Genomic DNA, 23715 nt, shown 5'->3' with positions numbered 1-23715 from the left:
TGACTCAGTACGAGGTTTTTTTAAAGGTCGTTTACAACATTTTGTAAATAAAAACACTAACACATCATAAAAAAGCAAGTGAGTAATCATTTTTTGAAATTTTATAACCGAAACCTCTGTATTAAAGGCTCTGGATTATCTATAAAAATCTTGGTTTATTTGTCACAGACAGTCAAAGTCCCCTTTTCCTATTGAATGCAACAGGAAAAGTAACTAATTATGCTTTGCACGAAGTTTCCCTATTGTATATGTACAAAAATGGCCTATCTCTAGTATTCATTATATGTGTTGTTTTGATACTATTGCAGTTTGAAAAGTTCGTACTTAACTGGCTACAGAAGGGGTCATAAACCTTAATACACGCTAGCATATCATGGACAAACAAGTGAGCATTCTAGGTGTACAATTTAAACGATCATCTCCTTTAATATAGTCTGTTTTTGACACAATTATCAGCTTAATTAACTCCAAAATCCTTTGACACAATTATCAGCTTAATTAACTCCAAAATCCCCATTTTCTATTTTAAACAGGTTGGGAACAAACCCTCTATATGGTGATTATACCCAGGGGCGGATGCAGGAATTTTCGAAAGGGGGATGCTAACCCAGGGCAAAGGGGGGGTGCAAAACATATGTCCCGATACAAATGCATTGATCGGCAAAAATAAAGGGGGGGTGCGCACCCCCGGAAACCCCCCCCTCCTGGATCCGCCACTGTTATACCTATAAAGAGGGATTATCCTTCTATAAAGAGATAAAATTATCCCTCTATAGAGGAGTATTTTTGATTAGACTGGATTTAAATCAAAATAGGGCAGAATGGCATTTTCTACTTATTATGGCAGTAACCTGCAACAGTTGATGCACCAATTGATGTACTTAATTTAAAATGGACATGCCCAGTTTGCTGCTTATCTGACTAAATATACAATCTATTGTTCACCATGATTGAAAGCTGTGATAATCAGGTAAATTCCACTCACTTATGCCTCACTGAACAAAATTTCTATTGTTAGATTTAACATGAAATTTAAAGGTCAACTATTCCTTTTGTTGTTGATCAGGTGTTCAGATAGGTATATAAGGCAGCAACCATTTGATTTTCTGGGGGGGGGGGGGGGGGGGGCTATGGTTTTTTTTTGGAAAAAAAAGTTTGTTTCCAGTTTTTGGAGAAAAAAATAATTTGTTTTTGATTCTGAGAAAAAAAAAATTGTTTGTTTCACCCTCAGCTGCCACTATATATACAATGCTAAAATTGAAAGAAAAAAATTGTTGTCGACTTGTCGTGAAAAAAAATAGATTGTTTTTCGCCGCAGGCGAAAAAAATAATTTGTCCAGAAAAAAACCCCATAGCCCCCCCCCCCCCCCCCCCCCCAGAAAATCAAATGGTTGCTGCCTAATAGATTGCAAGTTTTGTCACTTTAGCAGAAAACTGGTCACACCAGTTTTTAGTAAAGTGCATATGTTGATGCATATAATGCTAGAGATTATAGCCAATATAACTAGAAAATGCCATTCTGCCCTGATTTGCTTTAAATCTAGTGTAAACAAAAATACCCCTCTATTGAAGAATAATTTTATCCTCTAAAGAAGGATTATCCCTCTATACAGGTATAATCACCATACAGGGGGTTTGTTCATAACCTGTTAAATGCAATGAAATATTTAACAGTAGTGAACAACGAATATGATTCAAATGGTATATGTACAAAATTGTAGGTGTTATTTTACTGTTTTGATATTCTAGCGCTAGCAATGTTTCGTAATACACCTTTTTCAGCATTGATTGAAATATGACCATTATTCTTATTCCACCTCAATAAACGCATCATCTGGTGGATATTTAGAAAATTCTGGTGGAAAATAAACACAGCCAAGTCAGCCCTCCTCCTCCCAACCTGTGTCCGCCTATGCAAAAAAAATCATAATCTGCCTTGAAGTTAAATGGTTGTTCCCTCACCTACATTCTCTTAATCCGCTCGCAATAATTTCGGTCCTTCGTTGAGATTATGTATAAAGAAATAAATAAGAAGATGTGGTATGAGTGCAGTGGCGGATCCTGGGGGGGGGGGGGGGGGGGGTCCGGGGGTTGGAACCCCCCCTTTTTTTGGCCGATCAATGCATTTGAATGGGAGCATATAGTTGGAACCCCCCCTTTACTCTGGGTTGGGACCCCCCCCCCCTTTTTAAAATGGCTGGATCCGCGCCTGGAGTGCCAATGAGACAACTCTCCTTCCAAGTCACAATGACTTGCTCAATGGTGAGATAGTTGTGACTAGACAGGCTGTGCAACGACATGAGAACTGTTAGTCTATTAATCGCATCATAATAGAAAACCTTATCATAATAGAGAAAAACCTCATCATAATAGAGAAAAACTTCATCATAATATAGAAAAACCTCATCTGAATATAGAAAAATCTCATCATGATAAAGAAAAACCTCATCATAATAGAATGAAATTCAAAACAGTGTGGTTGTGGCCATTGATTGACACATTAAATTCATCCATTGACTGGGACAATTTACGTGAACGTTTGTCTGTAACGACCACTGTTCATGACGTACCTACGATAGACATTTAAACTGTGGGGTCACCAAAGGTTTCTTAACGCCTTTAATTATAAAATAATTCGAAAAAATAATCAGGAATAACCTTTATGTTTTGATTTATATAATTGGTATAAATCAAAACATCGTGTTATTTCTGATTACTTTTTCGAATTACTTTATTAAGGTGTTGAGAACCTTTGTTGACCTAATAGTTTAGGTGTCTTTAAAAAGTACAGAGTGAGCAGTGGTCGTTACATACAAACGTTCACCTAAATTGTCCCAGCCAATGGATGAATTTAATGTGTCAATCAATAGCCACAGCCACGCTGTTTTGAATTTCATTCTAATGAAAAACCTCATCATAATATAGAAAAAAAACTCATCATAATATAGATAAACTTCATCATGATAAAGAAAAACCTCATCATGATAAAGAAGGAAGAAGAAACAGAAAGTTTAACTCGAAAAATCATTTGGACACTTTTAATATAAATGCACTCAACTTCAACATAAACTCGAAACCCTGGTTAAAAATAGATAGATAGTGTAACATGAAATACTGTATACAGTTTTTAACTTTTTGACCAAGTGTAGGCGAATTATACGTATTTTTTTTCTTAATTAAGAAAGAATTTAAAACATTTAAAAGAAGATATTATTACAAGACAGGATTAGAGAACGGACTAATACGTTGTGTACTACTATTTTCTTATTGGTTTAAACTAAATAAATATTGCATAAGGTTATGGCACAAGGCAACAATAGAAAGCTTCAGAACAGTTACTTACAACTTTAAATATGTGCAGTATTTCGTAATTTTATGAATTATCGCATGCATTTAGATCATGTGTCATTGAACTACATCTGAATATACTGGAAATTTATGCAAACCGGAGTATTTATCATGCAGAGATAATTATTTAATGATATGAAATTGATATTGGTCGGTCATTGTTTAGTAGAAATTATTAGTCTCTAAAAGGTATCACAAGGAGAGAGAAACAAATCGTGTTGGCGGCTAGTGACTGTAAAATCGTTTTTCTGGTTCATCTTTGCTTTTTGTACTAATAATATCAACAGCAAAAAACAAATCTATTTAGTTTAGCTTGTATACCAATACTATAAACAGAAGGAAACAAATCTGGTTAAAGTTAGCTTTTTATAACAATAATATAAACAGAAAAAACAAATCTGGTCAAAGTTAGCTTTTTTATACCAATAATATACACAGAAAAAAACAAATCTGGTTAAAGTTAGCTTTTTTATACCAATAATATCAGAAAAAACAAATCTGGTTAAAGTTAGCTTTTTATACCAATAATATAAACAGCAAAAACAAATCTGGTTAAAGTTAGCTTTTTATACCAATAATATAAACAGCAAAAACAAATCGGGAATATCATAAAAACGGAAATTAACACCAACAACGTATCAGTTTCAAACGGTGCTGTAGACAAAAATTTAAAAAAAAAATGCATTTTGTACGTTTTTACGTACATAACATACAAGTATATTATCAAATCAGGACTTCGGGAATGTCCGGAGAGCCGACAACCTTGCTTCGGAAGTTGGTCTATTGTATCACTGAAAGCATAATAGCAGGGCCGTAACTACCTATGAGGCAGGGGAGGCCCCTAAATTTTCTACACCAAAATTTATTTTTAAGTAATAAAATGAAATGTTGACAATATCATATGTACATGTACACGAAGAACTTGAATTTATATTATAAACAACACAAGTTTACAGTTTTAACAGTGTTATAATGATACGTGATATATCTGTAATTTTCCGGATTTTTCATCGAAAGTGAACCGTTTCAGTGTTTTTTTTAGTTTTTTTTCGTGTGGCCGTCCGTCTGTTATTCAGTATTCATACGAGAACACGTATGAATCTTTGCTTTCGTCAATTTTGAATAAATTTGTATTGTGAATCTTTTATGATATCGGAAATTCGTTAACGGCTGAATCAGCTGTTGATCGCTGTTGGGTCATTTTTTTAACGTCTCCCAATCGTTCGGGAAAATTATGGTCAATGCCTTAGTAGTTAAACAATCCCATTCGTTGTAGCAGGGACTTTCTATACTAAGTATATCCTAGTATAAAAAGTCCCTGGTTGTGGTTGTCTGTTCGGCTTTCAACAATATTGAAATTCAAGGTCCTCGATTAAAAAAATATCTTGCGTTCTATGATCTTGCTTTATATGTTTTTTTACCAGTTTGATTTCTAACAAACATATCTTTAAATACAGATAATAATTGTTTGCATAAAAATTGCTTCCAGGATCCAGCAATACTGATGAGGGCCCTCATGGGGTTTTTGATTATGTGATTACTTGGCCGTTTTTTTAATGATTATTTGATTATTAAGCCAAATATTTCATGATTATTTGATTACCTAGGACTGTATTTTTAGTTTATGATTATTTGATTACTAAAGATAAGCAAATATTTAATGATTATGTGATTATATTGGCAAAAAAATGGTGATTATGTGATTACTAGGCCCCCCCCCATGAGGGGCTTCACTGATGTTTCTTTAAGTAAGGAAATTAAAGGAAAACAGGTCACTTTTAGCCATATTGAGAAAAAAATCCGCGGTCATATTGTATCAAATTTAAATCACGTGACTAAAGTGTAAACAAGAAATTTGTCAGGTCGAAAAAAAAACTTAGTTTTTGTTGGATTTAAAAGATTTTTTACGATATAGATTATAGTCAGTAGTTGCAAAAGACTTTAATCTTCGATAATACGTGATTATTAGTGTGCTTGGTTGGATATTTGTTCAGATAACTTAAATATGGATCAATATATGAACTTTCCTATGTGTACAAATGGCGGAAGTGGTCACTTCGTTAACAACTCAATGATGAATTCAGGACTTGTACCTGTAAGTACTTATAACTATTCAGTAGCATCTTCGTCTGAAAGAAAACGTCAGCTGTCAGATCAAATGTCAAATTATATTAATGAACCTGGAACAGAGCACAAAAAACCAAAATGTGATTCTAGCGTATCGAGTGCACCCATGTTTGAAAATACAAATAGAGTTGAGGCATTGATTTTACAGTTATCTTCAAACTTTTCAAATATGAGTGAAAAATTAGATAAGAGAATTAGTGAATTTCTGTTATGATAGACAATAAAATGAAAGAAAAACTAATCGAAGTTAAAACAGAAGTTAAACATGAACTTGATGGTATGAAATCCAAAATAGAAAATTTAGAAAAACAGGTATCTGAGAATAAAACTAACAGTACATATAAAGATTCGTTGCGCAATAAATTCATTATCAAGAACCTTGAATATGATGATCGTGAAAAAACTGACCCAGAACAGACAAAACATAAAGTACAAGGTTTATTAAAAGACTGTTTAGGGCTCAGTAACGTTAAGCTAAAAAGTGTCTCCAGAAAAGAAAGTAGAGGAAAATACCATGGCTTGATTATTGTGGAAACTGACACATTTGATAGTAAAAGGGATATTATGAAGAGCAAAGCTAAACTAAAAAACAATAGACTTTATGCTAATGTCTACATTGAGAACGACATGTCGCCAGAAACGAGGAACTTTCAAAGTACCGTTAGAACCGTTCTCAAAGAAATGGGCAAGGAAAAGAATTTCAAGTTTGTAGGAAATCGACTGTTACCAAAAGAAACATAGGACATACTGCGGCTTGGTGTATGGAATTGCAGGGGATGGTCCACCAAAACGAATGACAACTCAATATTCCGCGAGAAATTGCTAAACTATTCGAATTGTGATATTTTATGTATATGTGAAACATTTTTACGTAAAGATGAGTTTTTAACTGTTGATGGTTTTAGATTTTATGGTAGTAATCGGAAATATAGACACAAAAAAGCAACGCGAGGGTCAGCAGGGGTTGGTGCTTTCGTGAAAGAAGAATTGTTGTATTCATTTGATATTGGTATTATAGATGATACTACGGAAGGAATAATGTGGTTAGAATTTTCAGATAAGTTTTCCAAAAAATGCTTCTACGTAGTGGCATGTTATTTACCCCCTGCTGACACATGTAGGCCAGTGGATGCCGACGTTTATTTCCAAACTCTTTTAAACCAAATTTATTCATACCAACATAAAGGAAAACTATTTATATGCGGTGACATGAACGCACGTGTAGGTGCTAATTCTGATTTTATAGAAGGCGTCGATTTAGTGAAACCACGAAATGTTATAGATCATGTAGAAAACCACCATGGTGATGTTTTCGTGAATTTTTTAAGTGATGTCAATTTTGGAATGTTAAATGGACGATATAATGATAACGAATTTACATGTATATCAACAAACGGTAAATCAGTAGTAGATTACATATGTGTTCCCTACGAGGATATGGAATTTATCAGTGATTTCAAAATAGTATCGTTGTCGGAAATTTCTTATGATATTACATATATTCCTGATAGTTTACCGGATCACTCATTGCTTTATTGTGATTTTAAATTATCTGTCGATTTAAAACCGAATTCACAGCATGCACCGATCAGTAATACACGTATAAAATATAATTTTGGAGCGGTTCCTAGTGATTTCTTATTGAATCAGGAAATTCAGGTGAAATTAATTGAAACAATTGAGAAAATTGAAAATTATATAGAAATATCAAATGACGTGCAAAATGCATACGATGAGTTTCAGGATTTAGTTAAATGTGAAATCAATAATAAATTACCAACTTATAACAATGCTGCTGGTCGTGATAAACGTAAGAAAATGTGTTATAAACCGTATTGGAATGAAAATCTTTCAGCCCAATGGAAGACCGTATGCAAATCCGAGAAGAAATGGTTACGTTTCACCGGTCCGAACTGTACAAAGCGTAAACTGAAGGAAGAATATTGTGTAGAAAGAAAAACTTTTGATCGCTTAAACAGAAAATTTAAAAGACAATTTCAGAGTCAAGAGCGACAGAAACTTGAAGACAAACTCGATGAGACTAATCAGCGTGACTTTTGGAAGTCAATAGGAAATTTAGGCATCGCTAGTAACCGTAAACGTTGTATACCATTAGCTATAGTGGACGAGGATGGAAACGAGGCAACGGATAAAAATGTTGTACTTAACAAATGGAAAAACGATTTTCAGACTTTATTCCATCAAAATGGTAACAGTGACTCGGACCTTGATGAATCAACATTTAATACTGAAGTCGATGTTTCGCCGTTAAACGAACCTATCTCCAGGGAGGAAGTTTTACAGGCAGTATTACGTGCAAAGTTGCGCAAGGCAGCTGGAATAGACGATATTCCAGCTGAAGTTTTGAAAAATGACACCGCAGTAAATCTATTATTCCAAATTATAAGTGGGTGTTTCAACATTGGGAGAGTTCCAACTCAGTGGACTAGTGGAATCATAAACCCTATTCTTAAACAAGGAACAGATGATGACAGACAACCATTGAATTACAGGGGGATAACTTTAATTTCAGTGCCTTGCAAAATTTATTGCAATATTCTCAATCACCGTCTAAGTACCTGGCTTGAGAAAAACAACGTTTTATGCGACGAACAAAATGGGTTCAGGAAAGGTCGAAGCTGTGAAGAACATATCCATTCTCTATATTCCGTCTTATACGATCGTAAAATTTCTAGAAAATCGACATATGTGTGTTTTGTAGACATGCGCAAAGCTTTCGACACCGTACAACATAACTTATTATGGTATAAACTTCAGAAAATTGGTGTGCGTGGAAATTTTTTAGCAGCAATTGAGTCTTTATATAAAGAAGTCAAATGTACTATTCGTGTTAACAATGACCATACCCCGTGGTTCAACGTAGAGACCGGAGTGAAACAGGGCTGTATCATATCACCGACATTGTTTTCTGTGTATATCAATGACCTCTCACAACGTATCAATTCCCTTGAGTGTGGATTACAGCTTGATGACTTTTGTCTCAGTATACTGCTTTATGCTGACGACATAGCTTTAATTGCACCCGATGAAAGTAGTCTTCAACGCATGCTTGATATTGTGTCTGACTGGTGTACAACATGGAAACTGTCCATAAATGTGAATAAAACTAAAGTCGTTCATTTTCGACCGCAGTCTTTCGATCGTTCTGAATTTAACTTTAAATGTATGGAGAATAATATCGATTATTGTGACTCATATAAATATCTTGGTGTCTGGATGGATGAACATCTTACATTTACGAAAAACTCAAAAGAATTAGCTAAAGCAGCCAGTCGTGCTCTAGGAAGTTTAATGACAAAAGTGGTATTAGCAGGAGGAATGACTCATAAGGTGTACACTAAACTTTATACAGCTACGGTGGAACCGATATTACTATACGGTAGTGGCATTTGGGGCACTAAATCGTTTAGTGCTATTTCAGCTGTACAAAACAGAGCCTGCAAATATTTTCTCTCCGTTGGAAAACTGACCTCGAATGTAGCTACTCGCGGTGATATGGGATGGACATCTTGTCACACAAAACAACGAATACATTACTGTAGGCTATTGTGTAGACTTCTTCGCACCGAACAAAATAGAACATCATATAAAATATTGAAATGGACATCTAGGAAGAAAAAGGGCTGGGCTTTTGAAGTTGACAAAATTGTAAATAGTTTAAACATTAGAGATATTGTGTATGACTTGTCTTATTCCATAAAAACTGTTATGAAAACTGTTATTGAAAAATTGGTAGAACTCGACAATACAGAGTGGCACAGAGAACTTTTCAATGATAGGCGCAATATACAAAATGGTAATAAATTACGCACATATAGACTGTTTAAAAACAATGTAAAAACTGAACCGTATGTTTGCCTAAATATGGCCAGGCCGGAAAGACGAACTATGGCTCTGTTTCGGTCCGGTGCACTACCCCTTGCCTACGAGATCGGCAGGTACTCCAGGCCGCCTATTCCGATAGAAGAAAGACTCTGTGTGTTTTGTAACCTTGGTTATGTAGAAAATGAAAAACACTTCCTTCTTGAATGTGAACTTTATAGTGACTTACGGTATAATTTATTTTCCGAATGCTCCAAATATATTGATCACTTTAGCAATCTTGATATGGACGATAAATTTATACAAATCATGAACTGTTCAAGTATCCAACACTATTTGTGTAAAATGTTACATAAGTTTTTTATTCGAAGAAAATTATTTTCATAACAAATTTATTTTAATCAGAATTTACAACTGTTCTTAAATAACGTAAATATTTTTACCAGTAGAAAATTTTAATACAGGCAATAATTTTTAAGCTTTATATTACATTGTTTACGTCAATTTTAATCATAGTCAAGAAGTTATTATATATTCAGATTTTTAATTTGTTTTTAAAAACTTTGATATAAGAAAATTTTACAAGTATAAGAACTACGATATAGGAAAATTTTATAAGTATAAGAAACAATTTTAATGAGTAATGTTTAGTTGTTTTAACTATTGATCAGTAATTGTATAAAGTTTTATAATGTTAGTGTCTCATAAGTCAGTATTTATGGCTGGATATTGATTGTTTTATGTGTAAATATTATAATTGTTGTATATGTTTTATGGCAATCAATATGTGACACTTTAATAAACAAAATTTATATATATATCTAATGTTAATATTTATAGGTCAAAGTACGGCCTTAACGACAGAGCCTTGGCTCATCCCCAATCAGCAATCTCAGCTTGTCTAGTTTTGCATAAAAATTGCTTCCAGGTTCAAGCAATACTGATGTTTCTTAAAGTAAGGAAATCGAAGGAAAACGTGTAATTTTTAGCCATTTTACTGAAAGAAAAAAATCGGCCTCAATCGGCGGCCCCCAAACCCCTGCCTCCTCTGAATTCGAACCCTAGTTACGGCCCAGAATAGCTACATGTATCACCCTTTTTTTTTATAAATTACATCGGTATAATGAATTCTACATGACTAAATGCATACTAGATATAATCAAATTCCGAAATACCGCGAAAATTACGTACTAGTATACTTCGCCATTTGTTTGAAAGTACAATTGTTCTTAAACTTTCTCGTAACAGTCAATGAGTGGTGTCGGTTAAATACTGATCAAGCTTGCATGATATTTATTCAATGAGTGACATGACTTATTGAAAAATGTATTCATCTTAACAGTATCCTAAAAATAATAAACAATATTTGTCTTTTTAATGTTTTATTTGTAAAAGCGGTTTACAGCCAGTTGTGAAAATATACGCTCCGTAACCTACTTATTGACCAGAATTATATTAAGAACAAAATCATGATTTTATAACGACAATTCAACCAATACTGAGTATTCTTTATTAACTTAGAGCCTTACATATTAAGCATAGTTTGAATGGAATATTGACCCAACCAATTATCTTCAATGTGGTGACGTCGCAAATTCAAGACCCCATATATTTTAAGATGTAATAGTTATTGTATTTTATCCTGATTTAGAGTAATTTCTCGCAACTTGATTGGCTGATATTGTCCTAATAAATTTCAGTACAATTTTTTATCACGTCAATTGGAATTATCTCCCTTATTTATTACGTCAATTGGAATTATCTCCCTTATACCATTGACCTAATAAAAAAAAACAAAAAAACAATTGAGTTGCTTTGTAGTCATAATATTTTTTATTTTTCACATTTTTTTATTTAGTATCTAAAATATATTTATTGATATTGTCCTAATATTGAATTTGAATATAATAATATGTAACATAAAAAAATCAGGATGAATTCGTTACACAGACGTGTTCAATTGTCCTAATACGGAATTTATCGGGTCAATAAAATTCATATCGGGTTTGGCTTCGCCTCACCCGATATGAATTTTATTGACCCGATAAATTCTCGTATTAGGACAATTGCACACTGTGTAACTAATAATATTACGTTCACTGTGGACACACACTCACACGCCACTTTACAGTAAGTGATTTTTGGGTTTTGCAGAAATTATATAATTTCAACATAAAACACAACTTATGAAAGTTGAAAAAACAACCTTTTATCATTAAAAAAATGAACATATCGCTTACTTTACACCAGAAACTCAGCACACAAATTTACGACAAAAGGGATGATTTTTCCGTTGTTAAAATTTCCTTTTGATGTTCTTTTGGCACCGTCTTACGGTGTTTATATTTCCCAACTCGTTCGCTATACCCGTTTCTGTAGTGGCATTTCGAATTTCAATGAGCGTAATCTATTTATACTAGTAAATTATCAAGTCAGGGATTTCGTAACCACAAATTACTCTAAAACAAGTCTAAATTCTTCTATAAATTAGCATATTAATTTATTGTAATAAAAATTCATTATATCTAATAAAATTTGTAGCTTTAGCTAACAAGGTCCTTATATTTGTACAAAATAACATTTGTTTATTGTGGAAAGTTGTTTTAACGTTAAATAAGCTACAATTAAAAATTGATTTCTAGTCCCTCTCTGTGATTACCTGTAGAGAATTTTGGTTCATATCCCAATCATTCTATCATGAAGGGAAGATAAATAATACATATTCCAATCATAGTCTTTTTCAAAAATGATGAACGGTTCTTTATATTGGTATGTAATCATTTTAAACGTTTCAAATTTATGAAATTATATTCGTACATCAATGTTTTTGATACACCAATAACAAAAACTGAAATATATTGAATTGATACATTTTGTAACTATTCAAATTTATATCAGAAACCTAATCTTAATTATAAAATAATGAACCTGTTAAAGGGAGACAATACTCGCATAACTTTTTCGAATTGGCACATAATACAACGGAATGTCACTCTTGCATACAAATGGCACATCAATATAATTAATTAACTGTGCAATCGCGCTCCACCTTCAATGTTGATTCTAAATTATAAATATAACCAAAAGTTGTTAATCTATAGATAGTAAAGACTAATAAAATCTAAACCATTGTTAAAATATCTCTTTGCATTTTTTTAAAACTTCCTCAGTAAAATGCTTGAGCCACTTGACTTTCATAGCTCATAATTAACGTTTTTACACAATATTTAAATAAAGTAGCTAAAGATTATTCGCTTCTCAAAGTGTAAGACGCAATAAAAATCGTATGCTTGCACCATCTTACCCAAAAATAGATTTAATTAAGTTCTGAACATTTCGACATTGCTTCGTTAAAACCGGTTTTAAACAAATCACAAGTACGTGTTAAGATCCGACTAAATACCCATATCCCGATATCGTCAGGTTAATTTGCTATATAAATACAGATATTGTGCTTGCAAATTTGGCTGTACTTGTAGAAAACTCATTTCAAACGGAATAGCACATCATATTTTTTTCTTTGATGTTGTTAACGGAGTTCGAAAATTTAGATACGATCGGAGTAAACTTATGACTCCTATTAAAATAACTTATTCTAAAAGGTTACCAATTCAACACTGTATAATAAAATCCTCGAATATTGTTTTTATTGGTATAAATATCGATTTTGTCATTAATTGATTTTGTTATCAGTATATAAAGACCATACTAAATAGTATTGTTGGACATTCCAATCGATATTAGCAATCACGTCTCAGTCATTACAACTGAACGGACGTGCTGGGCCAGCTCTCCTGTACCCGCTACCTTCGATGAGGGTTTACAGTTAGATGATCAACGACTTACTACTTTAGATGACAGAAACCAATCCGACGCCGTACAGTAGACGTAGTAGTAGGCGTACCCGCGTTAACATGCACTCCAAAACCCATTGTATCATGGGGGAGTGTTATGCCGATTAACGTCCGAGGGCTGTATCCTAGGTGTTAGATGATTGACCTTCATTTCACTGCCTCACGGCTTTGGTCCTGATAACGCTTCCTGTCATCTTTAGCACTATGTCCAAGACTCATCTACCAGTACTCCATCATCGAGGTTAGCGGGCTGCCAAGCTGACCAAACTGGCCCTGAAAGCAGCCGTTGTGAAGAAATAACAACAAAAATAGTTAACAAACCAAAAAGAACTCACAAAACCAAGATGGCGACCTCCAAAATGGCCACCACCACCTGTTCCTGACCGATGCCGGCAAAAATTATTTAAACGCTCACCAATCGCCTTCGGGCACCGAGCCGACCGTGCGAGGGCTGTATAGCCAGTCAAGGTCGTTAAAAACTTCCATTTGTTATTGTTGAACCAATCCAGTCACGTCTCAGTCATTACAACTGAACGGATGTGCTGGGCCAGCTCTCCTTTACCCGCTATCTTCGATTAGGGTTTACCAATCCAACGCTGTACAGTAAACGTTGTAGTTGGCGTAAATTTCCCGCGTCAACATACACTCCAAAACCCATTGAAGATTGGGGAGTGTTATGCCGATTGACGTCCGAGGGCTGTATCCTATGTGTTAGATGATGGATCTTCATTTCACTGCCTCGAGGCTTTGGTCCTGATAATGCCTCCTGTCACCTTTAATACTACGTCCGAGACTCCTCTATCAGTACTCCATCATCGAGGTTAACGGGCTGCCAATCTGGCCCTGAAAGCAGCTGTTGTGAAGTAAAAGAAACATCAAAATAGTCAACAAAAGAAAAACAACTCACCAAAACCAAGATGGCGACCTACATATGGCGTCCTCACCTGTTCCTGACCCTACGCATCAAAATATGTGAAAGCTCAGTAAACGCCTTCCGGCACCGAGCCGACCGTGCGAGGTCTGAAAAGCCAGTCAAGGTCGTTAAACACTTCCATCATCATAGTGTTGAACATGCATATAGGTACTTTCAAGGTACTACAATCTGTCGATACCTATATTTTGACACAAGGTCGTGTTTTCTCTGACTGTTTATGACGTCTTTATACTAAATTGCATGTTGGATGCGTACTGACTGATATTTTAGTCTAAGATGCATGATTTTTTTAAGTCGGATTTAGTTATTATTGGCATTGAACTATCTGCCAGTAACTGCGAGAACTCTCATATCTGCACTTATCGTCTTCTCTCTTGAAAGGAATGAGGATTATGAATAGCCTGCCATGTCCGATCTTCGTTTTTGTTTGTATCGATCTGATGAGTTTGAATACAGCCTTTTCAACTGATTTTATGGTTTGTTCTTGCGTTGCACTGTTAAATCACTGTCCCAGAATTAGGGAGGGTTTGAGCGCTTACAAACATGTTCAACCCCGCGACATTATTTGTGTGTCTGTCCCAAGTAAGGATAAGTACTGTAGTTAATTGGTTGTCGTTGGTTCATGCAGTGCGAAATCTAGTGACAAAATACCCTATAAACACTGAAAATTATATCATTTCAATGTTTGTCCCATTTTAGCAGGATGCTGTCAATTATAAATTCACGGGAAAACGTTCTGGTAAATAACAAAGATAAGAAGCAAGTTGAAATCATTTAAAAAAAACCATCCATTACACGTTATCATCATTTCGCTTCTTAATTAGGAGTACAGCAGCCTATTGGTGTAAAACTAGTTAAAAATGTTGCTTTGCGATTTAATTTCTGGAGAAACCAACCTAAATTTAGTGTGTTAATTGCTGTATACATGTACCTCTCTGAAATATGCTATTTATCCGCGTATAGATTTATGCAGCTAGATCAGAGAAAGTCACTGAAAAATTCCCAAAGGGCTCGATTGATACGCAGCAAAGATTAGAACTTCTGAAATAAAGTTTTAAGCAAATTCAAACGGACCGTATCACGATGTAAATATTGAATGTGAATTAAATTAATCGAGAAGATCGGATATAGATGAACAATCAAAGTACTGAAGTATTGGATATCGGATGACTGCAAGTTTTTGTGGATGGTCACAAGCACCGTTGTCTTAGAAACAGATATAAAAAAATCTGAGAGAAGTTCGTGCTTGGATGATAAATAAATGAACGGAAGATCCGAGTTCAAAAGTTTCCAAAGCGTCTGATCCAATCATCTCGATAAAAAGTAAACATGAAACAACGTGTATTTGCGTGTATACTTCTTATTACACAGTTTAACAACCAATTTCTTTTAAATGTAAACTACAATTGTTATTTAAATATAACATCTGATCAGTGTCGTCACCGGCTTTGTTTTATGTTTGATTTTCTCGACTCTATCATTCGAAGGGGTGATTTTCTTTTGGTTTTTTTTCACTAAAATTCTCCGTGCAAATTTGTCATATTTCTTTTTCGTAAATTGTTTTCTTATAAATTAGGCCGTTAATTTTTTTCAATTTAATGTTATATTTTTCATGTCGGACTCTCATTCTCATTGTTGAAGGTCCAGTCCTGTTGCCTATAATTGATTACATCCACTTCGTTTGATCTTTGGTGGATAGTTGCATGTCTAATTGACAAATTTTGTTTCCTATTTTGTTAATGGTAAATAAAAAAAAATCAAATTCAAAATTCAACTGTTACATATTTGACAATTTATATTTTGAATTAGAGAAACAGTATAAGCAATTAGGCCCATTGTCAAAAATTTCTTGTTTTGTCGAAGATTCAGATTCATATTGAAATTATTTTAGATCGAAATGTCAGCTTGGAAGACACGACCAAATCATATTAAACCAATTAAAACAAAAAAAGCGGATTTTTTTAGCAAGTGTAGTGGGCAACAACCCTTTTTACAGTTCTAGTTTATATTGTTTTTGGATATTCGTCAGTCAGTTGCCAAGAAATTCCAGTTTAAACTATAATAGTTATTTGCGAATGCTTAGTTTTTACCTGGTAATTATTTAAAAGTTTTTCTGGGAAATATTATTTGATATTTCAAAAATTCTTTTATGGAATTTACATTTTTAATTCAGTTTTATTAATTCTAATAATCAGTGATAATATTTTTTTTAAATCTGCATTAGCATTAACCAAACGATATCGAAGATGAAAATATGCAGTAAATATTCATTTCTGAAAAATTTATTTTATTTTAGTATTTATTTAAAACTGCGAGTGGAAATGAGGAAATTGTCCTTTCGGGGCCTTTTATAGCTGACTATGCGGTATGGGCTTTGCTCATTGTTGAAGGCCGTACGGTGACCTATTGTTGTTTACTTCTGTGTCATTTTGGTCTCTTGTGGACAGTTCTTTTTAAAAATTCAGTGGCAAATGGAAATGGGGAAATTCAGTGGCGGTCCAGAACTTTTCATAAGGGGGCCCGCTGACTGACCTAAAAAGGGGCGCTCTAGTCATGCTTCAGTGATTCACCATATAATCAACCAATTTTTTTCCCACGAAAAGGGGGCCCCGGACCAACCAGCGACCCCTCCCCCCGGATTCGCTTATTGGAATGTGTCAAAGAGATAACAACCCGACTAAGGGCAGAAACAGACGAAGGCAACCATTGGGTCTTCAACACATACATACACTTAAGGTTTGTAATTGAGGGAAATGGGTATTTACGATAACTTGAAGGGGTTATAAAATTATTTCCTACATCTCTCTTTATTGTTTCCTTTTACTATGACTATCATGCTTTTAATGGTGTCGAATATTTTCTACGAAAATGTGACTGCTAGTAGCCGGTTGGATATTGAATATCGAATAACGAGCTAACTATACATGCATGTATGCAGTTTGCGCTTTATGAAAGTGGATAAAATTAACATTGTGGCATTTCACATTTAAAAACGATCAAATATATGAAATTGCAGCCCTTTAACTAGAAAGTATCGATATATTTAATTTATTATAGCGTCCGTGGGTCCCGCTATAAAATGCATGCCAACTATTTTTTGCATCGGAACCTTTCCACTAATGTAACTGGTTTCTACTACTAGTATAATGCATTTTCCTGCATTCGGAAATTGTAATGAGCATATTTTGATATTTCTTCAGTAACACTAAACAAGAACATTGTAAGTTTCCGTTTATTTCATAAATGAAAAGCATTCTTATAAAAAGATGTAGTAAATATGAGAGTAAATAAGCGGTATCATAACGTAATGGTTATTTTCAAATTGATGACGAAGTTTAGAAATAGTTTGATTGTCGCTTTGTGCACATTGATATCGTACCCAAACATAAAGAAAAATACTTGTTGTTCTCCGTACATCAATATCGTACCACACAAAATACATAGCTGCGTTATTGCTGTCAAGAACAGAAATAATCCGTATAATGGAATACAAAGATAACCGGTATACATAATATTGTACAACTCATAGTAGAGCTTATTTCATTATGTTTGTAGAGTACGACATTGTTTGTAAACACATATGCACAAGCATTGAAATTTAGATAATAAAAAAAATATCTTTTTTAAATTTGATTGAATGTCATCCAAAATACAATTGTACAATATACAAACAAAGCAAGAAAGATAACCAAAGTCTTACTCTGCATGCATTAGGAAATTAACTGTAATGTGTTATGTGTGATGTATTTTATACAAAGAAATATCTTTTTGCATTTAAATTGAAATGTGACTGTTATTATATAATATAGGAAATGTAAGAGTTTCCAGTTTGTGTTTAAAAAGAACTATAGTTGTTTTTGGAATTCTTCGTTCTTACCATGCCAGTTAAGTAGCTACAGTTTTACTTAGAGATATAAAAGTCCCATGTAGAGCACCATTCTATTTTCGCATATATTATCTCGTATAGATATAGGAAGATGTGGTATGAGTGTCAATGAGACAACTATCCTTCCAAGTCACAATTTATAAAAGAGAACTATTATAAGTCAAGGTACGGTCTGCAACACGGAGCCTTGACTCACACCGAACAACAAGCTATAAAGGGCCCTAAAATATCACAAGTGTAAAACCATTCGAACAGGAAACACAACGGTCTGTTCTATACAAAAAAAAGAGAAACGAGTAACACTTATGAACCACATCAACAAACGACAACTACTGAACATCAGATTCATTCTAGTTGCATTTTTTCGGTAAAAACTTTTTTTCTGCAATAGTTTGCAAAACCTAAAATTGAAGTTGAAAGACTTTGATCAAGAAGTTGGAATGTAAGAATTATTATTTGACTCCTATAATTACAAAACATAGTGACTTTACTCAAACCTTTTGAACAATTGTTATTTTTTTGATAAATGAACCAATATTGCTTCGATCTCCGATAGTGTCATTCACTATGCTTGTCGGAGGTTAGTTAATTGATGATACTTTTTGAAATTTGAATTTAATGTACCAAAAGGGTGTCATAATCATACCTTCTTCTTTTGTATATCATTTTCAAAAAAAATAAGGAACTCCCATTCCCTCGGGATATGTTTACGGGATATGTATATTGTTATATAGACCTAGATACCCTTCTTAAAGATATTACTCCCCACAATGGTTGTCTGTGGTAATGAATACCGAACAACTATAAAGACCCTAAAAACGACAAATGTAAAACCATTTAAACAGTAAAACCGACGGTCTAATCTATACAAAACGAGAAATGAAACACTTATGAACCACAACAACAAAAGACAACCACTGAACTGACTTTTGACGGGTGCAAACAAATGCAGCGGATTTAAATGTTTTAACAGATAACAACCTTCACTTTAACATGAAGTAAAAAGTAAAGTCACAAAAATACCGAACTCCGAAGAAAATTCAGAACGGAAAGTCCCTAATCAAATGGCAAAATTAAATGACAAAACACATCAAACGAATGGACAACAACTGTCATATTCCTGACTTGGTACAGGCATTTTCAAATGTAGAAACTGGTGGATTGAACCTGGTTTAACATCAGCATATACAAAGACGCCCTATAAAATATCAATTAAAATGGCTTAAATCAATCAAAAGACAATTAAAAAGATCCTGCCACATTCTCTATGTATTCGCTGTACTTCAATTAGGCCGTTAGTTTTCTCGTTTGAATTGTTTTACATTGTCATTTCGTGGCCATTCATAGCTGACTATGCGGTATGGGCTTTGCTCATTGTTGAAGGCCATACGGTGATTTAAACTGAGTTGTTAAATTCTGTGTCATTTTGGTTTCTTGTAGAGAGTTGTCTAATTGGCAATCATACCACATCTTCTTTTTTATAAAGACAAGTAGACGAATAAATTAGATCTCATATATAGCTGAAGCATCCATCTGACTGATTATAAAATTCACTTCATTTTGAGAATATTTTAGGCTTATTTTTTTAGAGACAATACAGAAGGTATTGAGCTCAATATAGCTTTAAATGCAATTTCGTTATTTTTTTTATTTTTTTATAAAATTTCTTTATATTTGAATATCATATAAGAGACATTGAATTTACAAAGAAAGATAACTCTTCGAAGAAAAAAATCTGTTCATCATGATTTCAGAAGAAAAATACACTTTTATTATTCATAAAATTGAGAATGGAAATGGGGAATGTGCCAAAGAGACAACAACCCGACCATAGAAAAAAACAACAGCAGAAGGTCACCAACAGGTCTTCAATGTAGCAAGAAATTCCCGCACCCGGAGGCGTCCTTCAACTGGCCCCTAAACAAATATATACTAGTTCAGTGATAATGAACGCCATACTAATCAGAATATTTGTCTTTAGATTTAATGTTAAACTTTGAGCGACGTATTTAATGTTAAACTTTGAGCAACATATTTAATGTTAAACTTTGAGCAACATATTTAATGTTAAACTTACAGCGACATAAGTTAAGTAATTTGATGCTTGTGTGATGTCAAAAATTTCAGAATGAACAATTTAACCGTTGCCCAGCTCTCTCACCCTCAAAGTTATATGATCTATAATTCCTTATCCGATTTTACTTCCAAGCGATTTCAATTTGTTTGATTGAAGTTTTCAAAAACGTTAAATAGTTTCTCGTATGGGCCTTTATAGCCGACTATACATAAGGGGTTTACTTATTATTGTAGGCCGTGCGATTGCGTATAGTTGCTTACATCCTCTTCATACAAACTTTGATGGATAGTTGTCTTATGACAATCATATCACTTGTCCTCATTGGGTTTTTTATATAATACTGTTTTATCTTTATAATTTCAGCCCATAATCATGAAGCTTATTGGAATGTTGATAGTGTGTTTTACACTGTCTGGTGTTTATGCTAGAGATAAAGATGTCAAATTAAGTAGAAAAATCTACAATGAATACCGTCGCTTACTACAATACGCTAAGAAAAAACATATTCAGTTCAGCGAATATATTGATGAAGAGACTAGAGCTAGTGGCTCTGCTCCCGAGGAAAGGAAACTTAACAAACTGGTGAGCGAATATCTGGATGAAGAGACGAGAGCTAGTGGCTCTGCTCCCGAGGAAAGGAAACTTGATAAACAGTTGAGCGAATATCTTGATGAAGAGAGGAGAGCTAGTGGATCTGCTCCCGAAGAAAGAACCTTTACTAAACAGTTGAGCAAATATCTTGATGAAGAAACTAGAGCTAGTGGATCTGCTCCCGAGGAAAGGAAATTTGAGAAACTGGTGAGCGAATATCTTGATGAAGAGACTAGAGCTAGTGGCTCTGCTCCAGAGGAAAGGAAACTTGATAAACAGTTGAGCGAATATCTGGATGAAGAGGCTAGATCTAGTGGCGCTGCTCCTGAGGAAAGGAAACTTAACAAACTGGTGAGCGAATATCTTGATGAAGAGGCTAGATCTAGTGGCGCTGCTCCTGAGGAAAGGAAACTTAACAAACTGGTGGGCGAATATCTTGATGAAGAGGCTAGATCTAGTGGCTCTGCTCCCGAGGAAAGAAAACTTAACAAACTGGTGAGCGAATATCTTGATGAAGAGACTAGAGCTAGTGGCTCTGCTCCTGAGGAAAGAAAACTTGATAAACTGGTGAGCGAATATCTTGATGAAGAGGCTAGATCTAGTGGCTCTGCTCCCGAGGAAAGGAAACTTGATAAACAGTTGAGCGAATATCTGGATGAAGAGACTAGAGCTAGTGGCTCTGCTCCCGAGGAAAGGAAACTTAACAAACTGGTGAGCGAATATCGTGATGAAGAGGCTAGATCTAGTGGCTCTGCTCCCGAGGAAAGGAATCTTGATAAACAGTTGAGCGAATATCTGGATGAAGAGGCTAGATCTAGTGGCTCTGCTCCCGAGGAAAGGAAACTTGATAAACAGTTGAGCGAATATCTGGATGAAGAGACTAGAGCTAGTGGCTCTGCTCCCGAGGAAAGGAAACTTAACAAACTGGTGAGCGAATATCGTGATGAAGAGGCTAGATCTAGTGGCTCTGCTCCCGAGGAAAGGAATCTTGATAAACTGGTGAGCGAATATCTTGATGAAGAGGCTAGAACTAGTGACGCTGCTCCTGAGGAAAGGGAACTTAACAAACTGGTGAGCGAATATCTTGATGAAGAGGCTAGATCTAGTGGCTCTGCTCCCGAGGAAAGGAAACTTGATAAACTGGTGAGCGAATATCTGGATGAAGAGGCTAGATCTAGTGGCTCTGCTCCCGAGGAAAGGAAACTTGATAAACTGGTGAGCGAATATCTGGATGAAGAGACTAGAGCTAGTGGCTCTGCTCCCGAGGAAAGGAAACTTGAGAAACTGGTGAGCGAATATCTGGATGAAGAGACTAGAGCTAGTGGCGCTGCTCCCGAGGAAAGGAAAATTAATAAAGTTGTGAGTAAATATCCTGAAGAGACTAAAGGCCATTTTGACCCACCATCTGCGGATAGTAAACGAGGCATTAACTTAAAGGTTAGTACTTAATTTTCGAAATTATGGAATATGAAAATTATTATAGATATATACTGGTTGCTTTTTTTAGTTTTATATTTAAAAAAGCTAATCCGGAAAATGAAAATAGAAGTAGCAACTCCATCGTTGAAACCCGAGTGTTTTCGGTTCTTTAGTTTCAGTGTTTTCTGATGAGTTTGGCGAACAAGTAAAACGGTCATTATACCTGCATTAATCTGTTCCGAAACTAAAGCAACTAATGACATTTGTTTACCCCAGTCCTTTCATTTAGATACTTCAGTAAGTCTCAATATCATGAAGATCGATACTAAAAAGCCTATAAAGAAATCACAACATAATTCTCTTAAGGTGGTACCCAACACTTTCACTAAAATTAATTTGGATCGTTTAATTTTCATAAAATTTTGTCAAAGTATTTACTTTGATCCTTTAACAAAAATATAAAAATTTCAAAAATTTTGAACCAACGGTTTTGTCGGAAAAATTACACTGCTTATATAGAAGTTTGACAAACAACAATTTTGATCATTGAGAAGCTTAATATTCCTTTTACAACACAACGTAATTAAAACGTTTAGCTGACTTTACAGAGTTATCTCCCTGTAGTGTTAGGTACCATAACTCTGTAAAATCAGCAGAACGTTTTAATGACGTTGTGTTGTTAAGGGAATATTAAGCTTCTCAATGATCAAAATAAGTTTTTGTCAAACTGCTATATAACCAGTGTAATTTTTCTGATTAAACGGTTGGTTCAAAGTTTTTGAAATTTTTATATTTTTGTCTAAGGGTCAAACTGAATACTTTGTCAAAATTTAAAGAAAATTAAACGAGCGAAATTAATTTTAGTTCTAAATCTTAAGGAGGTACAAAACACCTAGACTCAAATATCGAACCGAAGACCACAAATGAGTCTTCAATTGTTATCAAGATAATATTTTTGTTTTGTAGACCAATGATAGAATTCATCAGGCAACAAATACTGTTTGATTTTGAATTCGGAAATTTTAAGAGAAGTATAAAATAGGTATAAAATTATTCCTCGTACTGACCATATAATTAAGATCAATCGTAATCGTAATCATATAGAATATAAAATAATCCTCATTTATGTTTATTGCAGACCATGTTTAGAAACAAGAGGAAGAAGTGGACAATAACGGCCAGGAGATCTCACCATTGACAGTCTTGAGGATAAATTATGAGAGTTATGTGATGGTAGTTTTTAGAAGATATGAGATAGCGACATAACAGCATATGTACATGCTCATCTGATTAGTGCTGACTTGACAATATTTCAATAAATTAAATCAGATAATTAAAACTTGTACTGTGGCCATAGAAATAGATTCACTGTGCTCCTTTTATAGATATACTACAATATAATGACGTCACAAAATTCTTTTGGGAAGCTGTTAAAAACTTAAAATATGATAAATGCCATATGTTTAGTAAAATCTTCTATCTACTTTTTCTTCCGCAGCACACGATATAACCTCGGATTTGTTTGGTAAGATTCCTGTTGCTTAGTTTGTTTGGTAAGATTCCTGTTGCTTAGTCTTTAGTTCATGATGCGCTTTGATCGTTTTTCTTTTTTGTCATTGTGTTGACAGTTTTTCAT

At 34.3% G+C, this 23715-nt stretch overlaps 1 protein-coding gene across 1 annotated transcript in view; it reads left to right on the top strand.

Moving 5' to 3' along the window:
* Window positions 1-23418, top strand: part of LOC139481639 (uncharacterized abhydrolase domain-containing protein DDB_G0269086-like) — a 25816-nt gene extending 2398 nt beyond the window's left edge. The window contains exons 2-3 of the mRNA XM_071265077.1: window positions 20433-22097; window positions 23218-23418. Coding sequence (XP_071121178.1) covers window positions 20442-22097; window positions 23218-23277 — 1716 coding nt within the window. The 5' untranslated portion in view covers window positions 20433-20441 and the 3' untranslated portion in view covers window positions 23278-23418. The remainder of the gene's footprint in view (window positions 1-20432; window positions 22098-23217) is intronic.
* The last annotated feature ends 297 nt before the right edge of the window (window positions 23419-23715 follow it).

This window comes from Mytilus edulis, chromosome 7, assembly GCF_963676685.1.
Source record: "Mytilus edulis chromosome 7, xbMytEdul2.2, whole genome shotgun sequence".
Taxonomy (NCBI): Eukaryota; Metazoa; Mollusca; class Bivalvia; order Mytilida; family Mytilidae; genus Mytilus; species Mytilus edulis.
Note: the sequence above shows the minus strand (reverse complement) of the source record. Positions and strands in the feature narration are given on the sequence as shown.